The 19707-nt window shown below is 39.5% G+C and overlaps 1 protein-coding gene across 4 annotated transcripts in view; it reads right to left on the bottom strand.

Moving 5' to 3' along the window:
• Positions 1–286: 286 nt before the first annotated feature.
• LOC103176298 (zinc transporter ZIP12) overlaps positions 287–19707 on the bottom strand; it is a 36122-nt gene continuing 16701 nt past the window's right edge. For all 4 annotated transcript variants that reach the window (XM_007889756.1, XM_007889754.1, XM_007889757.2 and 1 more), the window contains 10 exons: positions 16693–16900; positions 15866–16050; positions 14199–14376; positions 12644–12816; positions 11572–11748; positions 10131–10238; positions 9638–9713; positions 5959–6117; positions 3822–4009; positions 287–790 (listed from right to left, as the gene is read on the bottom strand). In XM_007889756.1, coding sequence (XP_007887947.1) covers positions 662–790; positions 3822–4009; positions 5959–6117; positions 9638–9713; positions 10131–10238; positions 11572–11748; positions 12644–12816; positions 14199–14376; positions 15866–16050; positions 16693–16900 — 1581 coding nt within the window. In that variant the 3' untranslated portion in view covers positions 287–661. The remainder of the gene's footprint in view (positions 791–3821; positions 4010–5958; positions 6118–9637; positions 9714–10130; positions 10239–11571; positions 11749–12643; positions 12817–14198; positions 14377–15865; positions 16051–16692; positions 16901–19707) is intronic.

Below are 19707 nucleotides of genomic sequence, written 5' to 3'. Positions count from 1 at the left end.
AGTAGAAATGAAGATTTTGATAACATTTCTTGGCATTATCATCAAGGAACTCTATGACCCAGTCAGTGATCTTTCTGACTGAGTCCAAATCCCTGACTGTCCAGTGCCCTAGGACATCCTCCCGATATGAAAGGTGCTATACAATTGTAATTTGTTGTTGATGGAGATGTTTCTGTGTTAGTGTCACTGTGTTAGTATTACATTGCATTGTTATTGAATTGGAATACGAATTTCAATCAAATAACACTTTTTTAAAAAAATCACAGGCAGCATTTCAAAACTATTATTTTTTGCAGCAAACTTGTTCTAAACATTATTATTTTAAATGATTTGGCTCAAGCTCAGTTTTGCTTCATAACTCCAATAGGTGAAATCTTCATTGCTAACAAATGTATCAAAAATACACTTGTTTTTTGTAAAAATGATTCCGATTTGGGTTGCTGTAAAGTTCACAAAACACAATCACCAAAAAAATGGGATGTTTCATTGACCATTCTGAATGACACTTCTTTCCTAATCACACTATGTATGTAAATTTAAACCCTGTTTCTGTCTAGGAAAATAATATAGTTTTCATTTCAAAAGGACAGTGCATCAATGATATAAATTGGATATTCTGTGGAACATTCATCCTCCCCTCTGGGAGAGTATTAAAATCATTCTATATTATAAGCCTATCTTCATACAAGGCAAGAAGCAGAAGACAAGTCCATCCCAATAGCAATCCAATATTCTGAAAAATGAACATCAACCAGGGCTTTGTTGATTGAACATGGGTCATGTCGGGCAACTGTTGAAGTGAAAATAAAAAATATAGTCAGCATTTTAATATTAACATGATGATGGAGTAGGAATAAATTTTCAACTATTCTATCTTCTTGTTTGACCTCTCTCTCTCTCTCTTCTGTGTTATCTTTCTCAATTGATACAGTATCAGAAGGGTCATTGCTCTTATAGATTTTCACCTCTTTCTTCTCCAAAACACTAAATGTGTTTCTGCCTCCCTCATCTTTCTCCCTGTATTCTCACAATGTTGAACCCCAAATTCCAACTCTTTGTTTGTTCTATTTCAACTGATTCTTTGCCAGGATGTGAATGCCTTACCTTTATCCTTATCTTCTTTGTGAACCAGTTTTGTGAAGCACTTTGAGACATTCTCAACATTATAGGCAATATACAAAATACAATGATTAAATATTAATTATTGTTATTATGGGATTTTTAACCTCCATCTGAACAGACCACCTGGATCTTTGTCTCATCGGAAAGATGGTTTCTCTTGACAATGCAGCACTTCTCCATTACTACACTGGAGTATCAGCTCCAGATTGTAATTATATAAACATTGCAGGGTAATAAGTGGGTATGTTATATCAGATCAGAAATACTGCAGTCATTTTCCAACAATTATCTTCAGAAATAAAAAATAATTGAAATGTTATTATTAATTTTAATAACTGAACAATACCACTAGATGGTGCTGAAACTGTGCTTCATGAGGATCTAAAATAGCCAGCTTCAGCTAGGAATATATTTTTTTCAGTACTGATATTAACCATGGTTGACTCCTATAAATGATATTCATCTGATGTATATTTTCTAACATGCATGTAGTTCAAAGGAATGGTAAATTATGCGTAAACTGTGTACATTAGGGTTGAAAAAAGTGATTGAACGGGAAAGCTGTTGTGTAAATTGCATTACTTCTGGGGGAAAAATATCTTCGAGGTTTAAAGTACAGGTCCTATAGGGAACCAAATGTAAGTTAATCTGACCTCGAGAACTTTGTTCCAAAAGCAATTACAGGTCGGAGCAGAGTTCTTGTGAGTCAGAGTGATGTATATGGGGGTTCTCTGCTTGAGACGCACCTTACCACTCAAGATGCTGTTCCTGGAGCTCACACCATTTATACTCCAGTTTTCCTATTCGAGTCCTTTATCCACTTGAATGACAGGTAATAAGAAAGGTCCGCATACTTCTACAACCCCAAAATTCAATTTTTGGGTACTCCTACAACCCGATTCACTCAATATTTGTATTACTAAAGATTTAATTCTGAAACCTACAAATAATTTCTTGTAAACTACAAGACATGCACAAATGTGAATTTCTTTAAGACAAAAAAAAATTGGCCTGGAAGCTGATTTTTATCCTTTGAAATTAGTTTCCTGATTAGTGTTAAAACTCCAGCACAAAGCACTTACTGCACTGTATGTTGTGCAAAGGGCTTATTCATTTGTTCAGACTTAATGGGAGTTAGGTGCTGCTATTGCCAGAAAACCACATGTCATGCCTGAGTTATGTCTTCATTTTCCAGGTCACAAAATGTGAATCATTTACAGGGACTTAATTTAAATTCTATTTCCCCTCTCGTTTGATTAAAAACAATCATTGCCACTTCCCGCAAACCACTGCAAGTACAAGATTAATATTTTTGTAATCCACAAGACCCATTCAAAAGTAGTAATTAAAATAAGATTTGTTGGGGCATGGGCATCATCAAAGAGCCTTGTCATGAATTGAAAATTCTAAATGCATATAAGTAGCCCATTTCAGATTTGTAAAAAAACACTAAGAAATAATCATCTGCCCCTCATCACATCTGTTCTCAATGCAATTCAAAGGATTTTACACTAATGTGACACTATTTATAGGTGAACCGAACTAGGCTGACACCAGGCTGATACTATTAAGCATTAAAGTGTGGTCTTATTTGCAATAATCAGAAATATACTCGGAACTAGTAGCTCCTGCAGGTATTTGGATATGTTGGAGATTTTTGGCAAATATTCTAGCAAATATGCCCTCTGCCATAATACCAAACAACTATTTACATTTATCGTCCTTCAAGAGCGTAGCATCACAGAGTGCTTAAAGCAATACAAGGGTAGACTCTGAGGAAATCCCAATTCAAAAGTCTATTAACTGGAAAACACTTGATTTTAGCCTTTAAGACCCTATTGTCTTAAAATTTAAGATGGCACTGAATTATGGAAATGTCTTAAATTTAGTCTTAAGCTGAAAGTTTTTTTTTAAAAAGGAATAGCAGAAAAGCAGCTATGTACATTAAGATGGAATTTAAGGATTTTGCACAATTCTGACAATCTGAAATTTCAAGACAAAATTGGTTGTATCGGTTAAGGCTAGGTGAAATTTTGTCTTATGCTATAACAAAGTTTTTCCTATAAAAGACATTCTTCTCCCCAAAAAACTTTATTGTTTTTGTATAATAATGAGCTTTTCACTTCCTGTTACTGTAAAGCGCTCTGAGAAGTTTTTGTTTCCACCCAGAAAATATAATACCGTGTTCACCTCTGTTTTTACCTGGATTTTAAATGTAATGGTGAATTGGAATTAACATCTGTTCATAAACACTGATAACAATTTTCATTTATATAATGCCCTTCATGCAGGATACATTCCAGCGCCTTGGGTCATCCTCCCGATGTGAAACGTGCTATACAAATTCAATTTTGTATTGTATAGTATTTTGTTACATCGATGAGCTCTGTTGATCATTTAGAATGATTTTAATATGTGGCCATTGCAATAATAAGAATAAGAATTTTTGTATTTAATATAGCACCCCAATCACGCCATTGAGACATCTCAAAGCATGTCACAGAATGTATTGTAAAGTAAATTGACTGTGTATTTTGTGGACAAAGGAGGTTATACCTTTTTTCCTGTTTGACATAAGGTTAAAGATCACAAAAAAATGGCAGGAGTGGAACCATCTTTGAAAAGCTTGTTTTAAGTTAACAGATTGAAGAAAGAAGAGCAGTAAAGTAGGCAGTGGGTATTAAACTCATTTAACTCACCATTTCTACCAATGACAGGTAGAGAAACATCCCTGCTGTGACAGTAAAAATCCACTGTTGAACAGAGGGGTCGGTTGACAGAGAGAGTCCAATGTAGAGTCCAACGAAGGCCGTTAATGCACTAATAAAGTTCATCAACATCGCAACCTTTACAGTTAAGCCGGAGTTCAGCAGTACAGCAAAATCCCCTGCATAAAAAAATAAAATATTACAGTGAGAAACGGCAAGAAATGCAACACAAAATCCATGCAAATCCAATGGAACCAGGGAAGTATTACACCATATTCTATGCCAAGCTTTTTTTTAAATTAGAATTTAGGGTTTTGCAAATACTATAACATTATTACTATTGCCAGTAGAGACTCTGAATTACTTTAATGCACCTGCGCTCAATTCAATTCATTAAAAAAATTACAACATGAATTGCTTAAAGTCCCAATTCAACACTTTTCTAACTGTGAAACAGGTAAAATATTCATCTGAGCTATAAAGGTATATTCCAACCAAAATGTTATAGACATAGAACCATAATCAGTTACATCTATGGTTCTATTTTCTGTACATATACAGTTTAAATTCTTGCTGGGCAGTGATTATGGGGTTGGGAGAGCTTTCTAATAACAGGGTTGAAAATTTCAACCTGTGAGAATCATCACATTAATACTAAATGTGGCCAAAGAAGACAATCCAGAACTGTAGACTGGCAATGGACTGGTCCCCCTGACTCTGTCACAATTGTTGGATCTGGATGCCCCTAACCCTAAGTAGCAGTTGAATATTCCAACATTGGACACTGGTTGACAGGTTTCCCACTTTACTTTGAGTATTTTGATTGAGTCTAGCCAGGATCTCATGAAATGGTATTGAATGTTATGATTGTCGGGCTGGCAGGTGCAATGGTCACTATGGGCAGCTTCAGACACAAGTTACTTCATGGAGTCATAGGCGAATCACAAGATTGGTTTGGATGAAGAAGATCTTTCAGCCCATCCAATTTCATCCTTTCCAAACACCCACCCTACTGTCCCCTCATTACTGCATCAAGTTTATTTTTAAATGCGTCTTATGTTCTGGTCTCGAATATGGTTCCTGGTAAACTATTGCAGTCACTGAGGAAAGTAAATCCTCTGTGTAAAGAAAAACTTTCTGGTATCTGTCCTGAAATGACCCTTTACAACTCTAAATCTAAGTCCTCTTGTTCTACATTTCTCAACAATCAACGGCAACAACAGCAACAAAATTACATTTGTATAGCGCATTTCACATCAGAAGGATGTCCCAAGGTGCTGGGCAATCAGAATTTTGGATTCAAGCTGGGGGTTGGGATCGGGGAGGGTGGAGGGGAAGCAGGGTGATCGAAAGCACAGTTGAAGAAGAAGGTCTTGAGATGGTTCTTGAAGAGGGCAAGGTAGGGGTCGAGGCGGAGGGACTGTGGGTTGGAGTTCCAGAAGGTGGGGCAGAGTGCAGAAGGCCCGATCTCCAATGAATCAAACAAGATCTCAAGGTTCTGGACTGGCTCAGTGAGGTGGAGTGTGCATCCATGGATGGTGATGCTGTCAGTGCCTGAGGTGTGGAGGTGCTGATGGGAGCCAATCAGGAGAGCCTCAGTCTTGTTTACGTTCAACTGTAGAAAGTAGCTCTCATCCAGGACTTGATGTCTGACAGACATTCAGTCAGGGCAGCAGTGGTCCTGGAGTTGAGGGTGGAGGCAGAGAGATAGAGTTGGAAGTTGACCCCTTGTCTGCGGATGATGTCACCAAGAGGATCATATAGATATTGAAAAGGAGGGGATCAAGGACAGAGCCCTAAGGAACGCTGCACAAGATGGTGCAGGGGCTGGAGGAGAAACCGTTTGTGGAGATTGAGCTAATCATTGATAACAATTAACAAGACACATATTGCAATTTCTAAACTAATGTTTAGCATGTTCTAAAATAGTACCAGTTGCATAATGAATGGAATTGGTCCAATTTAACCTGAACTTAAAGCAGCTTTTGATAAGTATCACATTAAATCTTCACCCCAGAGTTGCTAAATGTAGCTCAAAGGAATTTTAGCACAGAATATAGTTATCCTATCATAGATTTCAACACGGCAACGGTAAATGTTAAAAATTGGACAGTTACTGTGAACCTACCCATTTCATGAGGAATCTCGTGGAACAAAATAGCAATGGTGGTAGCAATACCAGTCTCAACTGTAGATGAAAAAGCTGCACCAATAGCCAGGCCATCAGCAAAGTTGTGCAGCCCGTCTCCAACCAAGATCATGATAGCCAGCATGTTCAACCCGTTCTCTGTGGAAGAATACGTTGTTACTCTGTCAGAAGAGAAGCTTTGACTGAAAGTGCATCTGTTTTGCCTTTTTCTCAGTTACTTCAAAAATGTTGGATGTAATGTTTACTTCGGTTGGAGTTTGTTAACAGCCTTTCCTTCAAATGACAAGAAACTTTAATGTAAAATACAATACTGGAGGTCAAACTATTTGAATAATTACTTTCGCTCAGTCTGTACATCTTGCCTCGAGTCTTTGATGCAATATATAGACTGATATTGTCATAAGCAAACCCTGCAGGCCAAAGCCCTAACGGGTAGGATAGTCTTAACTGAACATGCAGCGGTAAAGCTTGCCAGACAGCGATATCAATGGCAAGCGATGCGATTTTAGCTAGTTAGACTCCAGCAGTACCCCAAATCACACTCTGGAGTCCCCAAGGCTTGGCACTTGCCAACCTGCAGTAATACTTTCTGCAATTAGGTAAACAGGAAGTGTCCCTCCAGGGCGAGAGTGCGCATTTCATTCCAACAATCTATCTCTGGGATTTTCATGTGTAGGTGGGATGCATGGAAATCTCAGCTTGGTTTGGATACTCTTAAGCATGGTGATGGGTTTCCACATGTGTCAAACACCCGGCTGACCCCAAAAAATGATGAGTCTGTTAAGTCAACATCCTATCTGACTCAGTTGGTAGCATCCTCGCTTCTGGGCAGAAGGTAGTGGTCTAAAAACCAATGTGAGGTCATCGTCTAGCCTGACACTGCAGGTGTTGCGTTATTGGAGGTGAGAGGTTAAAACAAGGTACTGTTCGTGTAAAGAATCCACGGCACTATTTGAAAAGAGACAGGGGTTTCTCACAATATGCTACCCAATAATTGGAACAATAATTAATCTGGCTCAGTTAGTAACACTCTGGCATCTGAGCCAGATGTTTGTCGGTTTAAGTTCAGATGCATGTGGAAACCACTCACCATGCTTAAGAGTATCCAAACCAAGCTGAGATTTCCATGCATCCCACCTACACATACTGGGAGAGCAATGCATTGTCAGAGATACTGTTCCACGGATTAAATGCACAGATTATTTCTTTCTTGTCATCTACTTCATAGCAATTTGTGGAACCTTGTCCTGCTACACCTGACAGTAATTATAGTGAAACACTTTGATATGTTTTGTCAGGGTTATACAAATTTTTCAGGCAGATGAGACCAATTTTTAGTTTGGAGTTGTTAAAATTAAGAACACACAGATCACAAGAGAGATCCATTATTGCTCCTTTATTCCCTTTCCCCTCGTGTGTGTATATGAAATAAACTCTGCCACAATTAGTGGATAAAATGGAATCGACAATTAGTGAATAATGCAACTATTTCACTTAACATATGTTCCCTGGACTATATCAAATACTCCTAAGAGGGTGCAAAGCCTGCTTAGACCTCCTTAATTATATTACAACTGAGATCAGGTACTCAGTGGTATAGGACAATCAAGGAGGAAACTGTAAGTGAGAGCAAGGAATAGAATGTTTTATGGTCAGTCAGGTGTCTGAAACATGTGGAAACCTATTACTGGTGTATCCAAACCACACCACAAACATGTGCCACCTACACATGGAAATTTCCTGGATCTGGAATGGAATGTGCACTCTCTCCCTGGAGGGCTGGACCCTACTTATCTACTTTCAGAGAGTATTAGGCTCAGGTTAGTGAGAGCCATGACTTGGGGATCCCAGAATTTTTGCATAAGATACTGATGGGGTTCAACCAGCTGAAAACTCATAACTGACCATTGCGAGCACTGCGTGGCAAACTTCCAGCTGCTTGTCCAGCTTGGGCCACCCTACCCATTAGGGCTTGTAACAACAACAACTTGCATTTATATATCGCCCTTCACACAGGTCAGCATCCCGGAGTGCTTGACAGTGGTGGAGTCTGACCCCGAGCCAGGGGGAGAGGGAGGGGGGAGGTGACCGTAAGCACGATCAAAAAGGAAGATCTTTAGTTGGGTTTTGATGGTGGGGAGGGAGGGAGCAAAGCAAAACAGATTGAGGGTGATAGTTCCAGAGATTTGGGGCCCAGTGGCTGAAGGCATGGGCACCGATGGTGGAGTGAAGGGCACGAGGGACAAACAGGAGGTTGGAGCCAGCCAACTGGAGGCAGCAAATGGTGGAGTAGGGGGTAAGCAACTCGGATAGGTTGGGAGGTGCGAGGGCATGAAGGGATTTGAAAACGAGTGAGAGGATCTTGAAATCGATCCGTTCGGTAATTGGGTCCCAGTGGAGCCTGGCAAGGACTGGTGTGATAGGGGTACAGAGTTTTGTGTGGGTGAGTATCCAGGCGTCGGAGTTTTGAATTAATTGAATTTTGTGTATGGGAGACCAGCGAGGAGGACATTGGAATAGACCAGCCGGTAAGTGACGAAGGCGTGGACAAGGGTTTCAGCTGTGTCGGTTGCGAGGTACCGATGGAGGCAGGCATTGTGACAGAGGTGGAAAAAAAAGCAGTCCTGGTCAGCGAACGGATGTGGGGTAAAAAGGAAAGCTGGGGATCGAACCTGATGCCTAAGTTGCGCACAGTTTCGGTGAATCTGAGGGACAGCCTGGGGGGTTGAGGAGTTCAGAACTGCAGGAGAGAAGACATTGACGGGAGCCAAAGAATATGGCTTCTGTCTTGTTGACATATTAATAATAAGAATAATTTAGTCACTCAATCCACTGCTGTGCACAATTGACTGCCGCAATTTGTCCACAAAATATACAGTCAATTCACTTTACAGTATATTCTGTGAAGCGTTTTGAGATGTCTCGAAGATGTGATAATATACCAAATGCAAGGATTATTGTTATTATTCAGCTGCAGGAAAGTTGCGCTCATCCAGACCTTGATGTCCATCAGACAAGCTGACAGGATATCAGTGGACTGGGAGTTGCAGCTGGAGGAGAAATAGGGTGTCAAACACATATATGTGGAAGTTGACCCCATGTCTGTGAATGACATCACCAAGAGGGAGCATGTAGACCAGGAAAAGAAGGGGGTCAGGGATGGAGCCTTGGGGTACCCCGCAGGTGACTGGGCAGAGATGAGAGGAAAAACCATTTGCCGAGATGTATTGTTGGCGGTTTGTTAACTAGAAGGGTTAATAGGAACTGAACGGGAAGAATCTCTGTCCCAGTGAAGCATAGAGAAGGCTGTGGGCAAAAGCAGGCACCAAATCATGAAACCAGATACCTTTAAGTTTGTTAGTGTTCCCTGTCCCTGCTAGGCAATCCTCCAACTCTACTAGCTCAGCATTCATTCTTCAGCCAACTTTGTCTTGGTGCATTCTGTTTACGTGTGATTCTAGTGGGTTATCAGTTTACAATACATTAATACAATAATCCAATAACTATCTTCTGTAACGCATTGACTTATTCAACTATCAAGAATATGCCTGTTGTTTGGTACAGTCTATGTCAAACCTATAGGATGGATTTTCTGTTTAGATTGAAATGAAATACTCAGTAAGAGTTGTTGTTTGTTGTCTTTGTGAAATCCACTTACTTTTGTCATTCTCAAACTCAATGTTTGCTGCCTCATTGGTGGCCACTTCAGTATTTTCTGAATCTTCTGGATTTCCCTGTTTATAGAAAATTTGACAAGAATATTTTAATGCTTTCCCAAAACTGAATAATGGTCACTTGAAGAAGATCTTGAAGCGTGATCAGCACCAGTGGAGCCATACCCAATTAGATGGAAAAGGAGTCAAATGTCTTTGGGAGGAGGATGGAGGAGAAAAGTTGGAGGAAAATTGGTGGAATGAATAATATGTGCAACAAAAGCATGAGATCTTAGAAAGAGTCAAAGTATATATTAGATACTATTAGAAATCATGGGACTAGTCTAGCCTGGGTATGTTGATATTTAAAGTCCACCCCATTAAATGACATTAAATACCTGTATATGAAATCAATTCATAATCATTTTTTCTTGTTCTGCTTTATCATCTTACTGGATGTATGTTTGAGGAGTAAGCAGCACAAATTTGAGTACTTACCAATTGCATGGTGGAAATAGATTTATTCCTCTCTGTTTGACTGTTCAAGTTTGATACCAATGGAAGATCATGGGAATGCCCCAAGTGTCCAGTTGCAAAGGAATGAGTCTAGTTTGGAGAAGGAGGGAAAAATATTTTGTTTTAGTGAGACAAATGGAGACGTTCTACCAATTTTTAATAAAAACATAAGATATGAACAGCATACACCATTTAGCCTAGAAGCATAGGAGACCAGGGATGGAGAGGTCAGAGTGCGAGTGGGAGGGAGAGTTGAAGTGGCAAGAAATCGGAAGCTCAGTGTTGTGCTTGTGGACAGAACAAAGCAAATCAGTCACCCAATCTGCGTTTGATCTCCCCACTGTAGAGGAGACCACATCGTGAGCAGCGAATGCAGTAAACTACATCAGCGCCTTGGGACGTCCTCCCAACACGAAAGGCACTATACAAATGTAATTTTGTTGTTGTTGTTGTAGAACACGTAAATCGCTGTCTCACTTGAAAACTGTATTTGGGGCCCTGGACAGTGGCATGGGAGGCGGTGAAAGGGCAGGTATTGTATCTCCTCTCTGTTAGTCCTTAAAAGCCTCTCATTCCCAACATGCCCCAGTTCTGATGGAGGGTTGTGGACCCAAAAAGTTGACTCACTTTCCTTTCTCCATAGATGCTGCCTGACTTGCTGAGTGTTCCCAGCGACTTCTGTTTTTGTTTCAGATTTCCAGCATCTGAAGTATTTACCCCTAGTAATTTGTCTGTTCCTCTTGGCTGTTCAAATAGGTAGCTGGAAACTGTACAAAGTAAGTTGTATAATTTGAGCTCTGTAAAGAAAACTTGGCTCTTGCAGAGGGACCCCCTGCTTCGACAATCTGAAGGAAAGATAATTCTTTGTGGCACTTCCTTTGAATTTAGAGAAGCTATTTTCATAAAATATGTCAGTAAGCTTCATGAAGGCAAATGCCTTGGCTCTATCAAACAGTAAGCTCACAAAAATCGTACCCCAGTTTCCTCATGGTTTTTAACTTGTTCCTAAACTCCACTGGTATTTTGATTCAAAAGATAAACCTGCAATCTTGAGAGTTGGTGGAAAAGCCCTTGAATTGCTTTAACATGCAAGTTGTCTGTGAATAATACATTGACATGTCATTCACCTCAACATATTTACAAACACAAATCTAGGTTTAATCTGTCAATCGGACAGACCTATTGTAAATGTATCTTGACTATATAAGAAACAAAAAGGGTAAAAGGGTAAATCTCTGACCGTGGATCCGTAACTGCCCAGCGCCTTGGGATATCCTCTTCACGTGAAAAGTGCTATACAAACATAATTTGTTGTTGTTGTAATAAAATGGCAGTGTTTCATAATGTGTTTGATGTGCTTCACAGGATTTTAACATGAAGACTAGTGACTGTGTATTTTGTAATTGACTATTTCGTTTCTTACCTGACCCCTCAACGTCACGATGAGAATGAATAGTTTCTCAATTAGAAAAAAGCCATAGATTCCTCCAATTACACCAAGCATTTTCCAGAGGTACTCTTTGCCTTCAGCAAAATGGTCAGACTCCCCTGGCCCATGCTCATGTTCATGCCCAGGTTCGTGTCCATGTAGGTCAAGAATCTTGTGCCCAAGAGAAGGAAAATGAAACTTCATTAAATTATTGATTTATGTCTTTTGGAAAATTAACTGAGAAATGTTATGCCTTCCAGCTCAATGCAAATTTTTTGTAGTACAATTTATTCCAGATATGGACTCCATCCAAACCCAGACCCCAAATTGTGTGTAAATCAGCTAAAGAATGACTAGAAAGCAAAACAAGAACTTGCATTCCTTGTCAAGTCGAAACAACTCAAAGCACATTGTATGTAATTAATATCAAGATTTTTGTGGAAGAACATAGTAGTTAATTGAGTTGGCAAGGTCTCAAATGAACCATGTGATGAATGACGAATTAATCAGGATAGTGTAACTCCCTTCTCTTTTTGAATAGCATCATGGGATCTTTAACTACATTTTAATGTCTCATCCTAGGGATGGCACCTCTGACATTACAGCACTCCCCCAACAGTGCATAGGAGTGTCTGCCTAGACCATGAGGTCAAAGTGCCGTGCTTGGTCTGGATTTTAGATTGCAGTTTAACTCAATTTAGCTTGCCTGCCCTCAATAGGTAAGATATGACCATTTACCATAATGAAAAATGCTTTTTGGAAGGAGGAAAAACTACCAGGAACAAAATGTATCCCTCTTTGTTCTTGATCTTTCCTGAAATTTTATGCAATTAAATTTTAACACTGGAATACATTTTCACTAATAAAGAATTATTTTACCACAAGTTATTGTGACCTATTCATTTCGGTGGTTTATGTACGTATGTGCATAATAAGTTTGGAGGAATCCTTAAAAGCATCTGGAACCCACGTGACATTATCATTTCCTGGCCCCTATGTTTGGAGGTTTCCTAGCGCAGACAATCTCTCTAAGGCTGTATTGTAATATATATAATTCCTCACTCACCTGTGGTAAAAGATGCAACAGTGCATCACCTGAGAGTGTACCAACAGCGGTGCCTACAAACAGCTGCAGAATGAGTTTGTATAGCTCATTGCAAGAGTTGAAAGCAATTAGTGTGATGCCGCACATTGAACCCACAGTGATGATAGCGACAGCCACTGTACTATATCCATATTCTAGAAAAACAGAGAGTCCAGTTAACCACTTTGAATAATCATGCTAATATGTACAAATACACAGCAAGAAGTTATCAGGTATGATCCCTAATCTTTCCCAAGTTTATGGTGTGTTTGTGTGTGTTTGTTTGTGTCTCTGCAATGTGTCTTCGGCTCTGATGGCTCCAGTGATTGAATCATACACTAAGAGTGGTCAGTTGATTGGGGTACTAGAATAGTTGCTACCCATGGAACTATACAGCAGTTTGAATCTCTGCCTCCAGGGAAAGAAAAGGAAAAGGAAACATGTTCTGTTCTTTTTTTCTGCAGTGTGAAGTGCGATCTGAAGATGCGTAAAGAGGGGCAAAGTGGAGCGATTGAGGCAAAGAGTTCAAGAGGTCAGGCCATAGTGGCTGAAAGCACGGCTGCTGATGGTACGAGCAGAGGATACTAAGGACAGAAGACCCGACCAGGCTGAACAATATAATAATAATCATTACCATTTGTATAGCGCCTTTCACATCAGGAGCACTCGCCAAAGGGTTTCACCAGATAGATTGCAAAGTGTAGTGGCTGTGTGTTTCATTACCAGGGCACAGATCTGTAAATTTCCCCCCAATCATCACGGCAGGGCCAATTTTTCTGCGTCACCAAAGTCCAAACACCCCTCATAACTCATTTCAGAGCACTGATCACTGTCACCTTTGCCCATGTCGTTGTCCATATCTGCCTTATCACAGTCACACGTAATGGCCAACTGCTTAAATCAGAATATTCCAGGTTACGAGGGACTCAAAGAGAACTTGAGAAATTTAGCACTCAATTGTTGGTAAGGTATTATGTAATACTGAAATAAATTCTGTATGAAAATGTATTCAAAATATTTTTAATAAATTAAAATTTTTCCATTAAAATGGCTATGCAGAATTTGTGGTGATTTGTTTTTTTGATTTCTTTTATTTTCAATCTCAATATTTATTTTATTTTAGACTTTGCCATATATTGACTTTGTAATTCCTCTTGACATGCATTGTACGTACAATATTAAACTGTGTGTTGGAGCCAACGGCCAGCGTGAAACCATGCTGAGACTTAACAGTATACATTTACCGTCTCTTTGTCTCTCTAACGACATATTGATACAGGAATTTTTCAGGCAGTTGCTGTGGTCTGAAACATTGATTGTCCAGCGCTTTGGGACTTCCTCTCAATGTGAAAAGCATTATACAAAAGTAATGCTGTGGTTGTTGGTTTGGAGCAGTAATTCACTGCCAATGAGCAGTATAAACAGGGCTCAGGGAGCATGAGGCTAGAGACTTATCCTGGCACCACCTACAGGAGTTCTGACTGTGTTATTACACAAATCCATAGCAAAAAAAATCATGTTATTCAGTACAACTTACTCTCGGCAATAGTTGGTGGAACCCTGGATTGCATATGTTCCTCTTCACTGTGTTGACAAGCTCCACTGAGCAGCTGCTGAATAATAGCTGGACTGATGTGGCTGAAGTGTTCTTTTGAAATTGCAGATTCATTGCCATTTAGGAAAATTTCCACTAGCTTCTCACCAGAAAAGCAAACCTAGCCAGGAACCACACGACAGTCAACTTAACCTAGATGGATGCTTGTTTAAAAACAACAAAGAGCCATTCCAGTGATTAATTTGATAAATATAGAGGTAGGGCAAAAATTTGTGTTCGAGTACGTAAACTTTACAAAGCCACCAACGTGCGTGACTTTAATAGAAGTACACAAATATTCACTTGAGCAGCAACATCTTTAGCATGCAGAGGACTGAAGAACTGCATGATTTTAACCTTAAGAACGTTGCCTTAAAATTTAAGTCGATGCAGAAATTTTAGAAATTTCTCAAATTCTGTTTTAATTTGGACGATAATTTTCTGGAATATTTCTTAAAAAAACGCCAATAATTATTGCAATTTCTAAAACATCGAATACACAGTACATTTCTTATGAAGACATATATTAAGAAATATTGCAAATTACATCACCTTTAATAAGTTAGTGAAGTTTTAAAAATAATTAAATACAATAGTTCAAAAACAGACTATTGGGTCAATAATAACACCAATAAGCTATCTGCCAAAGGAGAATTTCATAGAATGATATGGCACATTTAGCCCAACTAGTCCATGTCTGTTTTTATACTCCAACCTCAACCTTTCCTATTTTTATCTGCTACACCCATCTAATCCCTTGTCTTTAACGTACCCATCAAGTTTCCTGTTAAAAATGCTAAAGCTTTTTGCTTCAAACTCAACTTTGGCAGTGAGTTCCGCATTATTACCACCATATGCATAAATAAGTTTCTCCTAAACTGCCTATTAGATCTCGCTATCTTAGATTTATGCCCTCTAGTTCTGGTCTCACAAACAAGTGGAAACAGATTATCAAACAACACCTTATTGAATCCTTTCTTAATTTTAAACACTCTAACAGATCTCCTCTCAATCATCTCATCTCTAGGGAGAAAAGCTCCATCCTTTCTTGGTAGATGTATCCACTCATCCATGGTAGCATCCTTGAAAAACTGCTTTGTACTCTCCAATTCTACAACTTCAGAGCAATGAGGATGATCTTTAGAGCAATGAGGAATGACCCCCAGTGTTAGAGGAATGAACAACGATTAGACAAGCTATGGCTCTTCAGTTTTGAGATATGAATGAATCAGAAGGGACCTCATAGAGATGCACAACATTTTAATTGGGATGAAAAATTATCCAAGATCAATACTTTAGGATTCACCAAGACACTGGAACAAGATCACATAAGTTTAGAGTTGTAAACACGAGTTTCAGGAGTTTTTTTATTCAGATGATAATCAACTACTGTAACAGGCTGCTAGGAAAAGTAGCAGAGGCCAGATCACTAGACTCATTTAAAAAGCAGCTTCATGGAGGGATGAGGTATGGTAAGATTGGTGTTCTGGAGGGATGAGATCAAATGGGTTGAAGGACTTTCTTCATCGAGAACAATCACGTGATCTTGTGATTTTGTGTAATATCTAATATGAGACACTAATATCAGGTTAATTATTTTACCATTTTACCTTTGTCCACGTGAATTTACCATTAACATGTGCATGGTCATTATGGTCTTCATGTCTTAGTTTTCGGTGTAGACCGTTGGAGTTTCTGCGGTGTGTATTCATGCTTCTCAGGTCTGCCTGGTTGTGATGTGAGTGTGATTCAAGGTGCTTTCCCAAACCCAGTTGCTTCAGGAGATGATTCAAGTCTGAATATAAGGACATAAATGACAGAATCGCAATGAGTCATCATGTTCATTTTCTTTAAGACTGGTGTATAGTTTGTCCTACCATGAACTTCAAATTCTGAGAGAGGTGACAAATGCATTTAAAAATCTCTGTAAACATAACATTCTCTGTCATTTCTCCCTTGTCCCTGGTAGTAATTGAGTGACACTATCAGATATGAATATAACATTTTTAACTACATTGGTTTAAATTGTGATATTGCACAGTACAGTGATTGCAAGATCAATGAGGTGATTCATATTTGAAGAATCAAATTTGATTTGTTTCACAAATCACTAACTTGATCAACTCACAGATAATAGTAATAATAATAATAGATGAATTTAATATTGTGCTTCTCAAGTCCCAAAGCACTTCACAGGGTAAAGTGAAGTAACTGTGTGTTTTGCAGGTGAACACGGCACCCAATTTGTGCATAACAATATTCTACAAACAGCCATGAATTGATTGATCAATTTTATTTGGGGGATTGTTAGCCAGGACACCTAGAGTTGTGGTCACAGGTGGTCAACTAATGGGTCAGCTGCTTCTACTCCCTGAATAGTGTCTGGCAACAGTAACTGCAGTAGATTTTCAGTTTGGCCTCAGAAGCTTTAACATACCTGCGGTACTCATACTGTTCGTGCTGTTTAAGAAATCGAAAATAAAGTCGACGAAGAAGTCTGGACTGGGTAAGTGTGAGTTATCAATGCACAGTCCTTGCAGGATGTAGGTAATGAGAGCAGCAGCCAGAGGAGGGGTGCTGTGCTCATCAGCCTCTTGGGTATCTATGATTCCAGTCTCCTTCTCTAACCATTCTGCATCAACGCACTGCAAAAGAAAAAGTCTACAGTTTTTTCTTCACGTGAAATTCTTGCAAATACACAGCCATTGCACTTATAGGTATCCTGTGAAGTGCTTTCAGAAGTTTCGATGGCATGATAAGGCGCTATATAAAATACATGTATTATTATTATAAATGAGGTCTCATTTTGTAGATTCGTAGATGGTACAGCTTGGAAATTGGATATTCAGTCCATTATATTCCACACAAGTGCCTTTTCTCAATCCTATATCCAGGCTTTTCCTAAACTTTATTCTTCCTTGACCATGTGTACAGTCTTTTTTGAATGTGCATAATTGCCGCACCAAACAATTAATTGTGGCAGAAAATTTCACATTCCCACCCCTCTCTGTGAAAAAGTTCCTCTTAATCTCCATTCTGGATTCCCAGTTCTGATTCTAGAACTGTGCACTCTAGCCTTGATCTATTGACCCTTGGAAATAATCTTTCCCTGTCCACCCTAAGCCTGCCTTCATCTTATATATCTCCCTTCATCTCTATCATATCCCCTCTCAGCCTTCTGAGCTCCAATGAGAAAGTGTCCCAGTTTATCAAGCCTTTTCATATAGTTTACATTTCCTTTTTTCATTTTTGGTAAATCTTTCTGTGATTCCTTCACAAAGAGTCCCCATAGAATCTCATCGACTGCAGGAATTTGGCTCTGGAGGTAGATCAGTTGTGCCAGAATAGGCTTAGTGTATAGTTGGAGTTGAGATACAGATCAGCCATGATCTAATAGAATGGCAAAACAGGCTGAAGGGACTGACTGGCCTATTCCTAAGTTCCTTCCAAATTTTTTGAAGAGGTCACTAAAATGGTAGGTAAGAGAGGTTCTATGAATGTTATTTATTTATTATATGGACTTTCACAAGGCATTTGATAAGGTCTCACACAAAAGACTATTAGCAAAAATGGAAGTGCACGGAGTGGAGGTAATCTTGTGACATAGCTTTGTTAATTGGTTGGGAGGCAGGAATCAGAGAGTAGGGATAATAATAATAATAATCCTTGCATTTGATATAGTGCTTTTCACGTCTTCTAGACGTCTCAAAGCAATTCACAGAATATACTGTAAAGTGAATTGACTATTTTTGTGGGCGAAACACGGCAGCCAATTGCACACAGCAGTGTCCCACAAAACAGTCATGGGTTGAAGTGACCAATTTATTATTGTTTTCTTCTCTTGAGGGATTATTATCAGGGATTTGGAGTAAAGAAACTTGCCCAAGGTTTCACCCTGCCGGGAATCGAACCCAGGTCTTTCGCTCGCGAGGTGAGTGCTCTAACCACTGAGCGACAGGACTCCATGAAGGGAACATTCTCTGATTGGTGGGATGTGACAAGTGGTGTCCCCCCGGGGGTTTGTACTGGTACTTCAGCTATTCATCATTTATATAAATGACTTGGATAAAGGAATAGAAAGTTTTATATCCAAGTTTGCAGACGCTAAGCTAGGAGGCTCAGTAAGTTGTGTAATGGGAGTACGAAGTTTACAAAGGGACTTAGACAAAATAAGTGAGTGGGCAAAGCTGTGGCACATGGAGTTCAATGTGGGAACTGTGAGATCATCAATTATGGACTGAATAAACAGATAAAGCAGAATATTTTCTTAATGCGGAGAAATTAAGAACAGTGGAGGTGCAAAGAAATTTGTCCGTATCCACCAATCACTAGAAACTAGTTCCCAGGTTCAAAAAGTAATCAAAAAGCTGAATGGAATGTTGGCAAGGGGACTGGAATACAAAGAGGAAGAAATTATGCTTCAGCTGTATAGAGGTTAGTCAGACCCCATCAAGAGTACTGCATTCAGTTCTGAGCAACACATTTCACGAAAGATATATTGGCCCTGGAGGGGGTGCAGGGCAGGTTCACCAGAATGTTTCCTGGCCTAAAAGGGTTAAGTTATGAGGAAAGGCTGCATAAACTTGGATTGTACTGCCTTGAGTTTAGAAGATTGAGGGGTGATTTGATTGAAGTATTTAAGATGATAAAGGGATTCGATAGGGTAGATACAGAGAAGGTATTTCCTCTGGTGGGGAATCTAAAACAACAAAGGGGCATAGTCTTAAAATTAGAACCAGGCCATTTAAGAGAAAAATCAGGAAACATTTTTTCACTCAAAGGTTGGTAGAAATCTGGAAATCTCTCCCCCAAAAGATCGTGGATGTATCAACAATGAGGTTGATAGATTTTTGGTAGGTCAGGTTATTACAGGAAATGGGCAGTAGTGGGAATTGGAATTGAAATTATTAGTTGAGGTGCAGATCACCCATGATCTAATTAAATGGTGGCAAAGGCTCGAAGGGCTGAATGGCCCTTTCCTGTTCCTGTGTCTGCATGATTTAGTTCTGGTAACCAGAAAGAGTCTCCATTTACACAACTTGGATTCCATAATGGGGAATACATTTAAGAAATGCCACAAATTGACTCCATTGTTTAGGTTTAAAAGAACAACAACTTAGATTGATATAGCGCTCTTCACGGGATAAAGTTTCGGAGGGCTTCAGAGTGAAGGGATCGTACACAGAGTAGGGGAAGGGGGAGAGGGCAAGGTCAAAGAAGTAGTTTTCATAGTGGAGGGGTAGAGGAAGGGAGGACCTTAGATGCATAAAATCTGCAAACTTGGCCACCATGTTGGTACCAAAAGGGTNGGGGGCATGAGGCAATGGCAAATTAGCCAAGCGGAGGGATTGAGCAGAGGAGTGGGTAGAAGGAGGTAAGAGAGATAGAGGTACTACGGCATGAAGGGATTTGTAAGTGACAAAGCTCACTGTCAAGTATCAGATGTAAATAA

The sequence above is a fragment of the Callorhinchus milii genome, unplaced genomic scaffold (genome assembly GCF_018977255.1).
Source record: "Callorhinchus milii isolate IMCB2004 unplaced genomic scaffold, IMCB_Cmil_1.0 Scaffold2, whole genome shotgun sequence".
NCBI lineage: Eukaryota > Metazoa > Chordata > Chondrichthyes > Chimaeriformes > Callorhinchidae > Callorhinchus > Callorhinchus milii.
This window is presented reverse-complemented; position numbering and strand designations above follow the sequence as displayed.